This window comes from Scomber scombrus, chromosome 5 (genome assembly GCF_963691925.1).
Source record: "Scomber scombrus chromosome 5, fScoSco1.1, whole genome shotgun sequence".
NCBI classification, from domain to species: Eukaryota; Metazoa; Chordata; class Actinopteri; order Scombriformes; family Scombridae; genus Scomber; species Scomber scombrus.
Window position 1 is genome coordinate 33,562,178 of NC_084974.1, and position 13,255 is coordinate 33,575,432.

The 13,255-nt window shown below is 42.2% G+C and overlaps 1 protein-coding gene and 1 long non-coding RNA gene across 2 annotated transcripts; both read right to left on the bottom strand.

Moving 5' to 3' along the window:
- Positions 1 to 6,278: 6,278 nt before the first annotated feature.
- On the bottom strand, positions 6,279 to 8,008 carry LOC133980087 (uncharacterized). The gene is made up of 3 exons (XR_009925149.1): positions 7,723 to 8,008; positions 7,293 to 7,395; positions 6,279 to 6,381 (listed from the first exon to the last, which is right to left on the bottom strand). It is a non-coding gene; the product is annotated as an uncharacterized LOC133980087 (long non-coding RNA).
- A 1,651-nt stretch (positions 8,009 to 9,659) lies between these two features.
- Positions 9,660 to 12,766, bottom strand: LOC133980060 (stonustoxin subunit beta-like). Its single transcript, XM_062418627.1, has 3 exons — positions 12,740 to 12,766; positions 12,581 to 12,627; positions 9,660 to 10,617 (listed from the first exon to the last, which is right to left on the bottom strand). The coding sequence occupies exons 1-3, from the start codon at positions 12,763 to 12,765 to the stop codon at positions 10,076 to 10,078; spliced, it is 615 nt and encodes a 204-aa protein (XP_062274611.1). The 5' UTR covers position 12,766; the 3' UTR covers positions 9,660 to 10,075.
- Positions 12,767 to 13,255: the final 489 nt, after the last annotated feature.

The window sequence follows — 13,255 nt, forward strand, 5'->3', positions numbered from 1 at the left end:
ACGACAGGTCTGCACCACTCGTAAATTTTGTTCGTACCTAAGAGAAAATCCAAATACGAGGAAATTGGTGAATGCGGCAAATCCTCGTAAATCACTCGTACGCATGCTTTAAGAACGAATCTGTGCGTACGAGTGGTTCTTGCATCTAACCCAATGTAAACCCTTCTCAAGCACGTGACCTGAAGCTGCTCTCTGATTGGCTTCCTTCAGTTTTACAGGACACGCCCACTTTTATTGGCAGCGAATTGTTGTTTTATGTTTTTAATCTACTGTGATTGGACAGATGTATGTACACACTCACACTTCCTGAAACCAGGTTTCAGTCTCTGCAGTCCACCATGGTCCATCCTGGAGGAAGAGACAAAGACACAATCAGCTTCATACACCTTCACTCATATCCACCATTAAACATGAACCAGAGTCCCTCAGTTAGTCAGAGTGTCTGTCCACCTGTCCATACCTGAGAGTGTCCACCTGTCTGTCCATACCTGAGAGTGTCCATCTGTCCATACCTGAGAGTGTCCACCTGTCTGTCCATACCTGAGAGTGTCCACCTGTCTGTCCATACCTGAGAGTGTCCACCTGTCTGTCCATACCTGAGAGTGTCCATCTGTCTGTCCATACCTGAGAGTGTCCAGTCTCCAGTGTGGATCCTCCAGTCCAGCAGACAGCAGCTTCTCTCCTGAGTCTCCTGGATGATTGTAGCTCAGGTCCAGCTCTCTCAGATGGGAGGGGTTGGAGCTCAGAGCTGAGGCCAGAGAAGCACAGCCTTCCTCTGTGATCAGACATCCTGACAGACTGAACACACACAACAGTTCATCTAATGAGATAAACAGGATTTTGTCCTTCAGGCCTTTATGTTCACACTCAGCGCCCCCTGCTGTATGTTGGTGTCATGCAGATACATTTTAGGTTAGTAGTAGGAGAGAAAGCACATGTTCCTGCTGGAGGCTGCATTCTGATTAATGTTGGCAGAAGAAATGCCTTTAAAGTTAAATATTGTTCCACAGAATATCTAAAGAAGATTTCAGAGAAATTTACTGATGTTTTATCTTAGTTCTTATTTTTCATTCCAACAATGTTCACTATGTGATCACATTCAGTTAATTGGGCAACTTAGTGTCTTCCATCATATTGTAATTTAATTTAATTCAGTGTTTAAACATTTAATTTGTATTTTACACAAAAAAAGTTAAACGTAAAGAAAATCTGAAACATTTCCTGAGCAGCAGATCTGCTTTTTATGTTCACCTGCATGTAGAGAACATGACAGTAATTCTGTGTTGTATATTTTCTGATATTCTTTCCATTATATTAGACTTTCATGAATTAATGCACATTGAGTCTTTATTGAAGATTAAATGACAGAAACATATATCCTGCCGCACATGTTGTGTGGAAGGAGTTTTACTTACTGTATACTTGATGTTACATCACTTCAGCTCAGACAGTACACTAAATCTTTTTTTTTATAAACTCTTCATGTAAACTAGAAACTGAGGAGAAGCCAAAAATATGACTTTATATACACAGTAATAAAACTGACCTGAGAGTTTCCAGTCCACAGTGTGGACTCTCCAGTCCAGCAGAAAGCTGCTTCACTCCTGAATCCTGCAGGTTGTTGTTACTCAGGTCCAGATCTCTCAGACTAGAGGACTGGGAGCTGAGAACTGAGGACAGAGCTGCACAGCTTCTCTCTGAGAGGTTACAGTCACTCAACCTGGAAACATAAAGAAAAAAAAACAAGAAATAGGTTACTTATTACATTTATTTTAAAATGACAGCAGAGTATCTAAATAATAATAAATAAAGCCAACTATCTGAGTACTTACAGAGCTTTTTTGGAGGCTTTGACCATTGGCAGCAGCCTCAGAAGAACTGCCTCTGAAGCAGAGTATTTCCTCAGGTCAAACACGTCAAGATCTTTTTCTGATGGCAGTAGGAGAGTTTCCAGTGTACAGTGGGGACTCTTCAGTGCAGCACACAGCTGCTTCACTCCTGAATCCGGCAGGTTGTTGTTACTCAGGTCCAGATCTCTCAGACTAGAGGACTGGGAGCGGAGAACTGAGGACAGAGCTACACAGCTTCTCTCTGAGAGGTTACAGTCATTCAACCTGGAGAAGAATCAGCAGAACAAAATAATTACAAACATTACTTTTCTTCATTGAGCAAAGATGAAACTACATTAATCTGGATAGTTCTGTGTGAACCTACAGAGCTTTGTTGGAGGCTTTGACCACTGGCAGCAGCCTCAGAAGAGCCTCCTCTGAAGCAGAGTATTTCTTCAGGTCAAACACGTCCAGATCTTTTCCTGATGATAGTAAGATGAAGACCAGAGCTGACCACTGAGCAGGAGACAGTTTATCTGTGGAGAGACTTCCTGATCTCAGGTACTGTTGGATCTCCTCCACTAGAGAACGATCATTCAGTTCATTCAGACAGTGGAACAGATTGATGCTTCTCTCTGCAGACATATTCTCACTGATCTTCTTCTTGATGTACTTGACTGTTTTCTGATTGGTCTGTGAGTTACTTCCTGTCTGTGTCAGCAGACCTCGTAGGAGAGTCTGATTGGTCTGCAGTGAAAGACCCAGGAGGAAGCGGAGGAACAAGTCCAGGTGTCCATTTGGACTCTTTAAGGACTCGTCCACAGCTCTCTGGTAGAGCCGTGCTGATTTGCCTCCAAACGCTTCAGACCAGGATGTTGTTTGTTGTTCTGCCAGCAGATTGACTCCAGACTTGATGAATGTCAGATGGACATGAAGAGCAGCCAGAAACTCCTGAACGCTCAGATGGACGAAGCAGAACACCTTGTCCTGGTACAGACCACTCTCCTCTTTAAAGACCTGTGTGAACACTCCTGAGTACACTGAGGCTGCTCTGATATCGATGCCACACTCTTTCAGGTCTGATTCATAGAAGATCAGGTTGCCTTTCTGCAGCTGCTCAAAGGCCAGTTTTCCCAGAGACTCAATCATCTTCCTGCTCTCTGTACTCCAGTGTGGATCTGTCTCAGCTCCTCCATCATACTTCACGTTCTTCAGTTTGGACTGAAGCACCAGGAAGTGGATGTACATCTCAGTCAGGGTCTTGGGCAGCTCTCCACTCTCTCTGCTTTTCAAAACATCCTCCAGAACTGTAGCAGTGATCCAGCAGAAGACTGGGATGTGGCACATGATGTGGAGGCTTCGTGATGTCTTGATGTGGGAGATGATGGTTCTGGCCTGCTCCTCATCTCTGAATCTCTTCCTGAAGTACTCCTCCTTCTGTGGGTCAGTGAACCCTCTGACCTCTGTCACCATGCCGACACACTCAGGAGGGATCTGATTGGCTGCTGCAGGTCGTGTGGTTATCCAGAGGTGAGCAGAGGGAAGCAGTTTCCCCCTGATGAGGTTTGTCAGCAGCACATCCACTGAGGTGGACTCTGTAACATCAGTCAGGATCTCAGTGTTGTGGAAGTCCAGAGGAAGTCGACACTCATCCAGACCGTCAAAGATGAACACAACCTGGAACTCTTCAAACCTGCAGATTCCTGCTTCTTTGGTTTCAGTAAAGAAGTGATGAACAAGTTCCACCAAGCTGTACTTTTTCTCTTTCAGCACATTCAGCTCTCTGAAAGTGAATGGAAATGTGAAGTGTATGTCCTGGTTGGCTTTGTCTTCAGCCCAGTCCAGAGTGAACTTCTGTGTTAAGACTGTTTTCCCAATGCCAGCCACTCCCTTTGTCATCACTGTTCTGATTGGTTCATCTCTTCCAGGTGAGGCTTTAAAGAAGTCTTCTTGTCTGATTGTTGTTTCTGGTCTGTCTGGTTTCCTGGATGCTGTTTCAATCTGTCTGATCTCATGTTCATCATTGACCTCTGCAGTCCCTCCCTCTGTGATGTAGAGCGGTGTGTAGATCTGATTCAGAAGGGTTGGGTTTCCTGCTTTAGCGATCCCCTCAAACAGACACTGGAACTTCTTCTCCAGGTTAGACTTGAGTTTACGTCGACACTTTGCAGCACGAGTTCCTGAATGAACACACAACAAATGAAATCAGTGAGTGGATCCTACAGAAAGTCTAGAAATCTGAACATGTAAGTGTGTCTGTGTAGTTTTTCCTCCTCCATCAGTTTTATTCAGCTCATCAGTGGAGGACAAACGGCTTCTGATCTGATGCAGATGTGTGCAGCATATTTACAGCAGAGTTTGAAATATAAACCTCTCCCATGTTGCCTCCATTTCCTCTCCATCATGTTAAATCTGTTAAAATCCTCTTACTGCTCTGCAGACGGTCAGCCAGCTCCTCCTGCTTCATTCTCCTCAGGAAGTGCACTGTGATCTTCAGAAATGCCTCTCTGCTGCTCCTCTTCTGCTCTTCCTCTTCACCGTCCAAAACCTCCTCATCCTCACTCTGACTCTCTAAGCATTCTGGGTCATCTGGACTCAGACCCCTCTGGACTCTCTTCAGCTCGTTCTTCACAAAAGTGACGATGTTCTCCTCCAGCAGCTGGAACAGAAATATAAAGTGAACATTTCATTTAAACTGGTAGAACACAACATGTGATTCATGTGTCAGTCTGAAGGCCTGCTGGTCTAAACAGAGCAGCATGGACACTGTTAGGACCTGAATGCTACTTTAGTATTTCATCTGTGGTTGATGGAGTGAATAGTAAAAGGTGTGTTAGTACATGTACACACCATAAATATGGAGTCCAGCTGTGTTTGATGCTGCTGTGCAGACTGATCACTGGGAACCTCTGAACTCTGCTGCTGAACTCTGTGGAGAAAACATCACGTTTAAGGACATTGAATGACTCAAATCTGCACTCAGCTTATTAAAGATGTTCTGTCATGATGACTAAATGAACTGTAAATGCTGCTCTGATTACTGGATGTTGAATTCTTACCTTCCATCAGCAGGTTGTCCATCTTTAAACATAATAGGACGACCCATAGACCTGTCACTCTTCATGGACACACAGCTGGGTTCAGGAGAGTCTGCTCTCTGCTGCTGCATCCTGATATGAATAAAGAAGTGAAAAAGGCATTTAGTTAACACCAAATAACTGCTGCCCAGCTTCACTGAGTCTCTGCTGTCCAGCTTCACTGAGTCTCTGCTGTTCAGCTTCACTGAGTCTCTGCTGTCCAGCTTCACTGAGTCTCTGCTGTCCAGCTTCACTGAGTCTCTGCTGTCCAGCTTCACTGAGTCTCTGCTGTCCAGCTTCACTGAGTCTCTGCTGTCCAGCTTCACTGAGTCTCTGCTGCCTCCACAGACACACAGCCAACTCCCAAAACATCAGCCCCCCTTCTGAGGTCCTCCTGTCTCTTGGTCTTCTTTCTACATGGTTTTGTTGACACCTTGGTCTCCAAAGTTTCTGCCCTGAGCAGCTTTTTCAGCCTCCAGAGTGGTCCTGTCCATCTGTCCTGCCTTCTTTCTCCTCTTTGTTTTCTCCCTCCTGACCAGCCTGGAGGGACATTTGGGAGCTGTCCCTTGAGGGGGCGACTGTCATGCTTCCTGTTTAAGCTCTGTTTGTGTTGTCCTGTCTGTTTCTGTCCCTGCCTTCAGTTTCAAACCCACCTGCTCACCTGCTGCCACTGTGTAATTCCCTCATCAGCTCCTCACTACATATACTGCTCTCAGTCAGTTTCTTTCATTCTAGACACTAGATTGTGATGCTGTTCCTGTCTGTTCCTGTTCCCCTCTTTACCCGTTCCTGCTGGTTTCAACCTTATTTGAACTGGTTTCCCTTTATGGTCTGTAAGCCTGTCTGTTGGTTTCTGAGCATTAAAGCTGTTTCCATTGAACCTGTCTGTGGTGTTTGTGCCTGGTTCACCTGCTCCGCCCCACATAACACAGGAGGTTTATTCAGCCCAAACAGCCAACCACCCATTTTTACATTATTACCTTCCATCAGCAGGTCGTCCATCTTTAAACTTAACAGGACGACCCATAGACCAGTCACTCTTCATGGACACACAGCTGGGTTCAGGAGAGTCTGCTCTCTGCTGCTGCATCCTGATACAAACAAACAATGAACAAATGTTGAGCAGACTGTCAGCAGCTGAAGTTTTAGACGCAGAATAAAAATCTGATGAAAGATGCTGTCTCATCTTAGTTGATTAGTTGACTAATCAGTGGTTGAGCTCTTTGTTAACTCACAAAGTTAGTAGTTCATTCTGAGTTATTGTGACTTATTATTCAGTAGTTGAGTGTCAGATGTGACAGTGAGTGTGAATAATGATGGAGGAGTGATGTTAGTGGAGAACAGTGATGGACAGTTAGAGATCCTCCTCTCACCTCTGAGCTTTGGTCTGGCTGTCATGTTCCCCACACAGAGAGCTTTTAGAGGGAGGGACTCCCTCCTCTCTGTCCTCACACTGATCCATAGCAGAGAAACACCTTCACACAAACACAACAACATGCTCATTCATTACAACCAGCTGCACATCACACAGGTCTGCACTGCTGTCTAACATCCTGTCATTATTCATTCCACCACCAGATGGAGCCACAGTAACAAACTATTTAAAGACTTTCACTGAGCTTTAATGTTTAATAACTTAGTTTCTGAATGTTCCACTGACTTTTGATTTGCCTGATTAAATAACTGAATATCATGAATGAAAAGATGTTTTCAACAGTATTTCTGTCACCTTCTTTTAACACATTTCATAGTAGATTATTATATGGCTTTTATTACCTGTTCATCACTAACCGTCCGACCTGTGAAACTAACTCTTGTTGTTGTAACTGTGGATTAGTTATTATAATAACTGTCATAATGTTTGTCAGGTTCAAGATGACTGAATGAGGTGACCTTTGATACGACCAATTAAATGAATCAAACACACAATTACTGACTTCAAGAAACAGTTTTACACAAACAACAGTCAATTACTTTAGTCTATTTATCTAAAGTTTAGTACAATGAATGTCATCGTACCCAACCCCTTTAACAGCCAGGTTCAGTTGTTGGCAGGGTGCTGAACCATTTGAGAATGACCCAAAAGATGAGTCTAATCTTTATATTATATGGAGTACATACTGTATATTACATGTTCATACTCCTATTACTCATTTAATCATTATATATATATATAACTATAACTTCCATCTCTACTGTTATCATATCATTTTAACACCTGCTGACACAAACATGATGAAAACTGTTGGCTACGTTTCCTTTAAAGGCTGAAAATCATCTGAATGAAGCTGATGAGTGAAGGTGAAATATATCAGCTGCTTCAACCAGCCAGCGATAGTGCCATCAACATTTAAACAAGCAGAAGAAGAAGAAACATGTAACTCACAGCAGGAGGTTTTTAAGGTCTCATCTCTCTGTGTTCATCTTTAATCTGAAGTCTTCTTTAAGGAAATGTGATCACAGAACAGCAGCTCTGAACTTTGGAACAACTGAAGTCAAACATTAACAGACAGTATAAATCTTTATCAGCTGAATCAGAAAGTCTGATCATAGTTTTATTATTTGTGTCTTTTATATTCCAACAACACAAAAAGCGGCAAGATGGTATAAAATGTGTGAAATTAGAATATCTTCATTATGAATGTTTACTATTATAACACGTGTCCTCATAAACATACTGTCCTCATTAATGCTGCTAAAACCTCACAGTCATCAAACACACTGCAGATTAACACATTTCTCTGGGCTCTACAGGGTTAAATACATTTCTCACTTTACATCATATTGATCATGTTTTGCATTAATACACTGCCTACCTCGTCCTCGCGCTGCTTCTCTTCTGTGTTTCCAGACAGGTGACAGAGAGAGAGAGCGCTCACCTCTGTCCTACCTACAGGTTACCTCTCACTTCCGTTTCCCTCACCTGTGTTTTAGTCCCGCCCACCGTGGAAACATAGAGAGACGCAAGGAAACCACTGAGGATTCAGAAGGAAAGGGTAGAACTAACTATTGCTCTGGCTGTAATGGAAGTGTGCTCAATAATCCAGAAACAAGTCATCAAGTCATGGCAACAAGAGCAGGATAGAGAACAAAAAGGCAGAAACAGAACAGCAGCTCTGAACTTTGGAACAACTGAAGTCAAACATTAACAGACAGTATAAATCTTTATCAGCTGAATCATAAAGTCTGATCATAGTTTTATTATTTGTGTCTTTTATATTCCAACAACACAAAAAGTGGCAAAATGATATAAAATGTGTGAAAGGAGAATATCTTCATTATGAATGTTTGCTATTATAACACGTGTCCTCATAATCATACTGTCCTCATTAATGCTGCTAAAACCTCACAGTCATCAAACACACTGCAGATTAACACCCTGCCCTCATTGGTCGATCTACAGTGTGACTGAAGACATCAGACATTACATCATTAGAGTCATTAGCTGCTAATAGATTTAAATGTGTAAAAACATGAGGATGAAACAAACATATTAGTGTAAATATGTGCTCACTGACTCTAAACTTGTATTGAACTAAATGACATCTGCACTGCAGCCACTAACAGCTACTAGATGCTAATAAAACCATCTTAAAAGACTTGTAGGATTTGTTCTAACTTTGCAGCATCGTTAATATAATGTTTTACTGTCATCCAACACTCAGACCTCCAACAGTTAATAATGAAAATTAAGTTTAAAAATATGAGTTATTCAAAAACGTTTAATGTACGTGAATAAGGTAATGTTCAAATAATCAAGAAAATGTTTAGTTTAGTTTATTGTGAGCCGTCCCACAGTGTCACCGTCGTTTCCATGGATACACTAAAATTATGATTCAGTAGTATTTGTTTTGTGTTTTTAATGTGAAGCTAATGTCTGAATCTTAATGATCTGAACGAAGTTTTAATTAACGAGTTAAATTGACAGATAAAATAATAATGAAGCAAACAGTATTGATAACTGATGATTGATGTATGTGTCTATCAGAACACTGTTTTGCCCCCCGGGACTCGGGCCCCTGCCGCGCCGCCTTCCCCGCCTTCTACTACAACACCGACACCGCCAGCTGCCTGCCGTTCCTCTACGGCGGTTGTCAGGGCAATGGCAACCGTTTCGCCACCGCGGACGAGTGCATGGCTCGCTGCAGCGGAGAAGGTGACAAAGCCGATTGATTTTTATAACTAACAATATTAAATACGATGATGCAAACGTCTGATCATGTGACTTTCATGTTCTCCCTGCAGGATCCTTCGAGGGTCGCGGCCAAATTCGCAACCGCTGGACTGCAGGTGAGTTTACTGTCTGATAGAGAATCGTTCACAGAGTCTAACTGTGCCCTCCATGATGTCTTACTGCAATGAGTCACTGATAGGGGAGTGATGATACACTCAGCTCACGAGATCGAGACGAGATTTTAACTCTATTTTTGAAATTCACAAAAGCTTCTGCCCAGCAACAGGTTGCTAAGGGCAGCAAAGGCTCTACGGTTGCTACGGCGATTTGAGAATCTGCTTGGAAAAAATTCTCAAAACGCCCCAGAATTTGGCTTCTGACAAGGTCCCGAACAATTGCAAACTGTGAGAAAACCGTAACTCCTGTCCAAAAACCGAAAACACTGTGAGAGACACAGAAGCCGGCAGATTCTGACAGTGTTTATTTTATTCAGATATTCCTTAAAATGAGCGCGTAAGTTCAGTGCGAAGACAGAGTGAGATTATTTTGAAAAAAAAGATGATTACATTAGGGTCAATGGGGAGTGAGACAGGTATTGCCGCCGGTCTCGGCCCCCCCGTTTAAATTTTGTGCAGACCCCGCCTGTCAATGTCACATTTTATGAATCCCAACACCTATGTCTACATTTTGACAAAAAATGATTTGTATATGATCAGGATGTTTATTAAACACTGAAAATAGTGTATTAGTCTAAATGTTTCAGGAATAATTGATATGATATAAAGTTTAATAAAAAAGTTAATTTCTGATTCAAATCAAATCTAAAACATATTATCAGTGTGTTATGACTGTCCAACAGGTAGGAGGCAAATTCATCATCACGACTGTAGAAAGGAAATAGAGTTACTGCTCCTCACTGCTCCTCACTGCTCCTCTCTGCTCCTCTTTACTCCTCACTGCTCCTCTCTGCTCCTCACTGCTCCTCCCTGCTCCTCCTACAGAGACACTGAGGAACCAGACCTGGTCCAGTCGACCATAAACCCAGCATACAGAGGTTCAGTGAATGTGGTGTTGAAGGTGTGGAGGTGGATCAGTGAGTCAGAGGAGACGCTGTAGAAGGACAGAGTGCCAGCAGGACAGTCCACATACACTGCTACTCTGTTAGAGACAGAGGAGGAGGAGGAGGAGGAGGAGGAGATGGGTGTTCTTCTTTTATTGTGCCAGACATAGTAACCACCATCAGAGCATCTCAGACACCAGGACTGATCATTCCATCCAAACAAACAGTCATCACTGTCTCCTTTCCTGCTGATTCTTCTGTAAGTCACTGATATATAAACGTCTCCTCTCCACTCAACCTCCCAGTAACAGCGATCAGTCAGAACATTTCTACACAGCAGCTGAGGATAGTAGTCAAATCTGTCTGGATGATCAGGATATGACTGAACCTCCTCCACATGTGTCACCTTCCTGTTGTTATCAGACAGTTTGAGGTTTGTGTTCATTGTGTTTGGATCCAGTTCCAGTTCACAGGCATCTGATGGAGAGAACGAGACACAATACAGCTGCAGTTTATCATCTGTTGATTTATTAACTACTTTACTGAAACCATTCAAACTTAACCCATCTCCATGACAACTGAGACCCTCCATCACCGAGGAAGACCATGAGATGTGACTGAAAGCTTTGGACATACAGAGTAAGTGGACCTTTAACAGTCCAGTTAGAACATGAACAGTCAACATGACAGTGATATTCAGTAATATTCATGTTTTTTAATCAAGTTTGGTGTAAAGTGAAGGTCTTTGCACATCAAGTCTGTTATTTTCAGTGGCGGCTGGTTAATACGGGGCTCCCTCCAAATATGTAGAGAAAGTCTACTTAAACATATTAAATATAAATTAATTATATAATGCTTAATATTTATGAAATAAAACGTATTAGTTTGAAAAATGCACCTTTTAGTCTCTCAGCACCTGTCAGCATTCATTATAAATTGATTCCAATGAGAGTCAATGTAAACCCTTCACAAGCACGTGACCTGAGGCTGCTCTCTGATTGGCTTCCTTCAGTTTTCCAGGACACGCCCACTTTTATTGGCAGCGAATTGTAGTTTTATGTTTTTAATCTACTGTGATTGGACAGATGTATGATTATTGTACATTATAGAAAAACTGGTAAAAGTAGTTTCAAAAAGGGTCTCAGAAGAATCTAGAGTGGTAAAGTTATTTATAATTAAATAACGAGAGCCAGCTGGCTGCAGGCTCCACTGTCAGGACGGGAAGTGAGGACATTTAAATCTCGATTTCACCTGCCTTTTAATTTGAGAGAGACCAGCGAGTGAGCATGTGTCCCGAGTAGCGTAGGTATAGGAATTAAGATGGAATATTATATATGTATATACATTATATGTGATATTTTGCCAGAGGTCAACTAATTAGTGATATCACCTGTTTAAGTGCACAAGTGGAATCAAATTGTGGCAGGACTACATTTTTACTTTTTTATTTTTCCACTTCTGTTGTATACTACAGTATATAAACTAAACGAATAGTAACTGAGATCACAGTATCTATTGGTCAGATACTGTTGGTGCAGACATCTTTCTTTCTGTCTTTTCCATAGGACTCGGTTGAAAGATCACATTCTTCACGATTGCAGACATGCAGCAGTGGGCTGAGGCCAACAAATGACTGTTCTCTGCCAAAGTGGACTGTGGATCTATTCCAGTTGTTTATGGAGAGAACAATGTTGAAGAAGTCTTCTCAGAGACTGTTACTTTCTTAAAGATCCTCATCACCCATGACCACAGCGGAAGCTGAGAAGTGCTTCTCAACCATGAAAAGAATTCAAACTTTTCTCAGAAACACCATCATGACCCAGGAGAGGCACTGGCCATGCTGTCAATGGAAAAGAGACTGGTGACTGACTTTAACCAGAGAGTCATTGAGAAGTTATGTTCAAGTAGTACTACCGGCTGTGTTTAGGCACCGTTACAGTGTGTTGTGTTGTTTTTAGATTGGCTTTCCTTTCTTTCTTTTTAAATTTGATGAAGTGGTGCTATGGTTTGTTTGACACTAACCCCCACCAACAAACTGCCCCCCCCCCCCCCCCAACACATTTTTTATTAATTTGATTGTCTGATTAATTTCATCTCAAACTGTCGTCTGTTACAAACACATTTTTGTCCAAATGCTCCAAACAGCTGAAGTCAGTATGAATGAATGAACTTTATCTGCAGGAGAGACATGAGGGACATTTTGGAGCAGGTAACGCCACCATGTGGACATTTATAAAACATTTCTCTTTTAACTCCTGAACTGTGACGAACAGAAGGAAATTTCTGTTTCATGGATTCATTGGTTCAAGATAAATGTCAGTTTAGGCCACGCCCATTTCTGACAAAAAGAATTTTCCATCATTTTGAACTTTTTTCACTTTTACATATTTCGTCCAGTTTTTCTCAAAGTTCTCATGAATCAAACTGAAAACACACTCACACTTCCTGAAACCAGGTTTCAGTCTCTGCGGTCCACCATGGTCCATCCTGGAGGAACAGACAAAGACACAATCAGCTTCATACACCTTCACTCATATCCACCATTAAACATGAACCAGAGTCCCTCAGTTAGTCAGAGTGTCTGTCCATCTGTCCATACCTGAGAGTGTCCATCTGTCTGTCCATACCTGAGAGTGTCCATCTGTCCATACCTGAGAGTGTCCACCTGCCTGTCCATACCTGAGAGTGTCCAGTCTCCAGTGTGGATCCTTCAGTCCAGCAGACATAAGCTTCTCTCCTGAGTCTCCTGGATGATTGTAGCTCAGGTCCATCTTTCTCAGATGGGAGGGGTTGGAGCTCAGAGCTGAGGCCAGAGAAGCACAGCCTTCCTCTGTGATCAGACATCCTGACAGACTGAACACACACAACAGTTCATCTAATGAGATAAACAGTATTTTGTCTTTCAGGCCTTTATGTTGACACTCAGCGCCCCCTGCTGTATGTTGGTGTCATGCAGATACATTTTAGGTTAGTAGTAGGAGAAAGCACAGAATATCTAAAGAAGATTTCAGAGAAATGTACTGATGTTTTAACTTAGTTCTTATTTTTCATTCCAACAATGTTCACTGTGGGATCACAATCATTTAATTAGGTAGCTTAGTGTCTTCAATCAAAT